This window comes from Lathamus discolor, chromosome 3 (genome assembly GCF_037157495.1).
Source record: "Lathamus discolor isolate bLatDis1 chromosome 3, bLatDis1.hap1, whole genome shotgun sequence".
In the NCBI taxonomy this organism is placed as follows: domain Eukaryota; kingdom Metazoa; phylum Chordata; class Aves; order Psittaciformes; family Psittacidae; genus Lathamus; species Lathamus discolor.
In genome coordinates, this window is record NC_088886.1 from 133,907,056 (window position 1) to 133,912,506 (window position 5,451).

General features: G+C 47.1%; 1 protein-coding gene across 1 annotated transcript; it reads right to left on the minus strand.

Annotated features, from left to right (window-relative positions):
* Positions 1-1,631: 1,631 nt before the first annotated feature.
* LOC136011266 (D(1) dopamine receptor-like) lies at positions 1,632-3,005 on the minus strand. Its single transcript, XM_065672900.1, has one exon. The coding sequence runs from the start codon at positions 3,003-3,005 to the stop codon at positions 1,632-1,634; it is 1,374 nt and encodes a 457-aa protein (XP_065528972.1).
* Between the last annotated feature and the right edge of the window lie 2,446 nt (positions 3,006-5,451).

Below are 5,451 nucleotides of genomic sequence, written 5' to 3' on the forward strand. Positions count from 1 at the left end.
ATTTCTGACAGACATTTATTGATGTCATCTTCAAGACTTTTACTGAGAGATGTCATAACTTCCCTTGGCAGTCTACTGCAGTGCTAATTATCCTGCTGCTTAGAAAGTTTTTTTGAAGTCTTTCCTTGGTCTTGCTTACAGTTAAGCCCATGACCTCTCATCTTGCCACTTTTGGCCATGAAGAACAGATTGCAGTCATGGCCAGCTATCCATCAAGGACACATTCCAGTAAAAAGCAGCTTAGCAGAAGCATTTTTTCCCATGAGAGTTAATGCAAGTGGAGAGGAGAGGGGGTGAAATACATGCAGGAACTTAAGGAGTACACACAGTTAAAATTCACAAGGAGAAGGATCATTGGGAGGAGAGTGATCAGCAACTGGCTTTTCAGCACTGTTCTGGAATATACCAACTATACCATCTACGAGACTGGAAGTTCAAGAAAACTCTTGAATTGTAAGCAATTTTGATGTCTCTTTCTGGACAGTTGCATCTTCATCTTCCTTAGATGAATCAAGGTCCATGAACTCAATCGTAGGCAAAGGCCAAAAATATGGGTTAATGATGGTCAGTAGCAGAACTCTTCAGTGGTGGACACGGAAGTGGAGGACAGTGAGGTGTTGTTGTATTCCCTTAATATTTGCTGAGCCCTTTTCCACATACAGAAATGACCATCAAGGTTCCCCAGTATTTTCTTTCCTGCAGGCCATCCAATGCCCATTTGCTCTGCTTTTTGTTGCTGTTCATGTCTGCAAGTAGTGAAATGTGTTCAGAAAGATGATATGGTTGCTTTCTGTTTTGTGGACTAGCTTACTTTCTGGAAGGATTAGCTGCCTGAGTTAGCAGGAGAAAGGAAGGATTGAAGCTGCCTCAGCTGATACCTTAAATTTCTCTGGAGTTATAGTGTTAGTTCTCAAGCACCATCCCACTGTACTGCATTTTCTAACATTTCAGGATGAGCAAGATCCTAGGTCAATATCATTAAGCTGGAATACCAAAGTTGGGCACCTGAAATTGTGTTCGGGGTCTTACATTAAATCAACTTAATTTCCCAGGATTTTGGGCAGTCTTTTGACTCACCATAAGATAGTGATGTTTTAATAGAGTAAATTCTATTTAAGAGCCTAAACGCAGATTCAATTTGTAAATCCAGACACAAGGCTTTGAAATAAACACACAGAAATGAAACCAAACACAAACCTTCAAGATCAGAACTATGCACATTGTATGATGTGAAACAGGGAGGCAGAGAATGGGATTTTAACTAAATCTAAGATTAATTTATCTATTATAGTCTCAAACTATGTGTTGTTTTCATTTTGATCTAATTACCTCGCTATTCTTAATAAATATCAGAAATTTGATTGAAGAGTGAGGGTGAACAAATGCATGGGAAATGTCTTCTGACTGCAAAAGAGTAAAGGGTAAAGATGGCCACGGGAAGAGGTTAATATGTGGCTGCTAGATCCTTTTGGAATGGACTTCATATTCCCATCACCCCTCTGGGGTAAGAGCAACAGGTTTCCATTGCTTTGGGATGGGATCTTTTTTGCTGTGGGATGGTTGTAACTCACGTGGAGTCAGAGTGAGCTCTCCCTGTGGGAGGGCTGTGTGTGTGAGGAACACGCAATCTCTTACCCCTCTGGAACAGAGTGATGGGGTCCCTCACACTGACCAAGCCCTGTACAGCGGGTAATAGTTTCCAGAGATAGCTCTGCTTTGCAATCCGACTGCAAAACAGCTGGCACCTGACAACTCTTTGGGCTGTTGCCAGGGGCAGCCTGCGACTGGGGGGTCACAGGCCCCTTCTCCATGGACAGCTCCTCACTGCTGTCCTCTCCCTGAAGGCTTACGGCATGGGGTGTGGGCTGCACCCAGGCAGTGATGGCAGGAGGGGGTACTGATGACGAGGCAGGTCCTCCCTTCTGGCAGGTGGTGTCATGGTGATAGGAAACCAGCTCATTGCTGAAGTTGACCCTCTCCACAGTGGATCCAGGTTTGCCACAGCAGAAGCACTGGCAGCCTAGGAGATTGCTGAAAGCCCGCCTGAAGTCTGCATTGAAAGCATAGATCACTGGGTTCACTGAGGAGTTGGCCCAGCCAAACCACACAAAGACATTGAAGGTGGTTTGGCCAACACAGGGTAACTGTCCTTCATGGCCTCTGTTGAGCTCAGGCTGGCAGAAAGGCAGCAGGCAATTGAGCAGGAAGAAGGGCAGCCAGCAACAAACGAAGACTCCCATTATGATCGAGACGGTCTGCAGCACCTTGGTCTCCTTGCGCAGGGAACTCCGCAGAGAGGAGGTTGGCTCCTTGCCATGAGCTGGCCACTGCCCCCCTGCTCGCTCGAGGGTAGAGATACGGCGGATCTGGGCCTGGGCAATTCGATAGATCCTGGTATAGGTGATGATCATGATGGCCACGGGAATGTAGAAACTGATAAGTGAAGAGGTGATGGCATAAGTACGATTCAGACTGACATCACAGCTAGGTGTCCCAGGCGGCCAGGAGCCTGCATATCTTCCCTCCTTGGCTTTATGCCAGTGTAGCTGCACTGGGATGAAGGAGATGAGGATGGAGAGAGCCCAGGCTGTGGCTATCATGGCACAGGCAAGGCCCTGTGTCATCCTGCGCTCGTAGCGAAAGGGACTGGCGATGGCCCAGTACCTGTCCAGGCTGATGATGCAGAGGTGGAGGATGGAGGCAGTGGAGCACATGATGTCGAAGGCCACCCAGGTGTCACAAAAGCGGCTGCCAAAGAGCCAGGAGCCATCAGCCACTTCAGTGACTGCCTTCCAGGGCATCACCAGGAGGGCCACACAGAGGTCCGAGACAGCCAGCGACAGCACGAACCAGTTGGTGACTTTGGCACGCAGGTGTCGGAAGCGCAGCACGGCCAGGCACACCAGTGCGTTGCCCACCAGCGTGCTCAGCACTAGGGCGCCCAGGAGGCACCCGGTGAGGACCCGCAGCGCCTGCGGACCGCCCCCCTCTGCCGCGTTCCCCATCAGGGGCGCTCCTCCGGTCGCTGCTGCCGGCGCAACACTCCCCGAGGGGCCGGCGGGACCCCTGGCAGCCGGCGGCGTCCGCGGCTGGGAGGGCGCCCGCCCGCGGGGGCATCTCCGTCCGCCGCCTCCTGCCTCAGTTCCCCCCGCGAGGGCGGCGGGCTGCCCCCGGGCTACTCACCGCGCCGGTGAGGGGCCGCCAGCCCTCGTCTCCCCTCGCAGCAGCTCCTTCCGACGAAGGGACCGTCCCGCCGCGGCGGCAGCGCGGGGCGGGCGGGGGGCGGCGGCGTGCTCGGGATCCCGCGGCTCTCTGCCCGCAGGGCCGGGATGGACGAGCAGCAACTTTCCTCGTGCTCGCCCGGAGGGAGCAGAGGGGCGAGCCGGCGTTCCGATGGAGCCGGCTGCCAGGGGAGAATGGCGTGGAAAGGCTCGAGCGACCTTCGTAATGGCACGGAGGGAGACTTCCCAGCAGCATCACCCTGGGAAGAGCCTTTCTCCTTCTTCAGTGTGCACTTGCCGAAGTGTTAGGGACGAGGATCTGGCGCTTTCCAAGCATCTCCTTTTGGAGACCACGACCGTATTTCAGGTTTCTTAAAGAGCAGGATAGCACTTTGTGTCTGCTTACATTGAGAATGATACCAAATCTGGGTATTAGAAGCTGTGTTTTTCACCAAAACAGTATTTTGCTATTTATTTTTTTTGTTTGTTTTGAATTGAAACAAAACAGTAGAAACCTAACACATCTCTAGCTCTGCATTTTGGCAGAAGGTTGTTCATGCATTTTCTCAGACACAAGCACCCAAAACCTGCCTCTTTATTTTCAGCTAGAGGTGTTTCCAGATGTATTTCAACAGTCTTCTATTTGCTGTTATAATAATATGCATGTTGTAGTATAAATGTCTTGCATATATTTGCAACCTACTTTCAAAAAAGTATCCTAAAGCAAATAGGGTATAAGCCTTTATTTTGGAAGAATTTATCCAGTAATCCCATCATGAGAAAAAAGATTGGGATCTGAATAGAAAATATCAGCTCATATAATAAATTTAGACACCAAACGGTACTTGGTTTTAGATGAGATATTTTATATTTTCTTTTTGCCTCCTAATTAAAACTACTGTTACAATATTCTTGTAATTAGAACAGAAACTGGAAATCTTTAAAACAGATTTTGAACAGCAGAGCCAGCAGCTCAGCCTGTAGAACTCGGCATATTTACAGAAAAACTAGCTGGGTTGTACACATTCATAACAGATTGTTAACATTTGGTCATGTTTTTTAAGATTCTAGTTGCTTCGTGCCTTGGAGACCACAGTCTTCCTAATGCAGCCCACTGTGTTATTCCTGCTGCGACACTGAACATTGGAATATGTTTCTTATTCATGTGTTTGTCTATAAGCCTAACAATTCAAACAATTCATCTAGAGTCTTCTCTAAGGTAAAATTCATACTTTGTTCAAACAGTAGTAGCTGGCCAAATAGCATAGGCTGTAAGATAACGGCCAGCTCCACACCTTGACTTATTTAGAATCATTTGTAGTTCCACATACATGGATCTTGCCAACATCTGCAAACCACAGTAGGTCTCTGATTGCCATTCCAATACTAAGGACTAAATCTTAGTTTGCAAGGATTATTTACACACTTGCTAATTTGACTCAATAAATTTACTCTCGTTCAACAATCAATCAAATATCCCTGAAGAGCAGAATATAGTTGTGAAGAATTGTAAGGGACAGTAGATGGAATTAAGGCAATATAGCGCTGAGAAGGAAAGAGCAATGCTTTTGAATATTCAGCAGACAGTAGTGCTTCAGGGCTCTGCAGTGGAAGGGAGCTAGTATTATTCTTATGAAAACAACTGTTTTCAGTGTCTCTGTGTACCTCCAGTTCCCAGGATCTCATTATACTCTATAAATATCTCTAGCTCCTTTTTAGCATGCATTATAAAGGGGAGCATATGTGATCATGCTTGTTTGTGTGCATATTTTTTATGCAAGTGCCCTACCTCAAATTTTTGTGTCTGTTGGCTGAAGTAAAATCTGTCTGAGAGGTGGATATCTTAAAAAATTAATTTCCTACAGTTGTAATTAAAGTAGGCATCTGTGTAGAAGTCAGAAGCCCTACTCATATCCTCACTGACAGGAAGGTTGCAGTGCACACTCTGTCCTTATTAAACACAACAGAATACACACATCATGAATGCTCTTCTCCTAAGGAAAACATCAACAGCCACATTCATCTTCTTAGATACAAGAGGATCCAAATGCAAGATGCAAATGCTTAAGAAACTATACCGTGAGTCAGTGGCAAAGACAGGAATAGAAACATTTCTCTGCTCTTATTCCTATATTGGGCATGGTGGAGTGAAGTGTAAGCTTACTGGAGAGGGAGGAGAGACATGGGGGAAAACACAAGTCTGTGTGAAAACCCGTGTATGCAGTGAACT

Coding starts and splice junctions, on each gene's coding strand:
- LOC136011266 (XM_065672900.1), bottom strand. CDS start 3,005: ATGGGGAACGCGGCAGAGGGGGGCGGTCCGCAGGCGCTGCGGGTCCTC.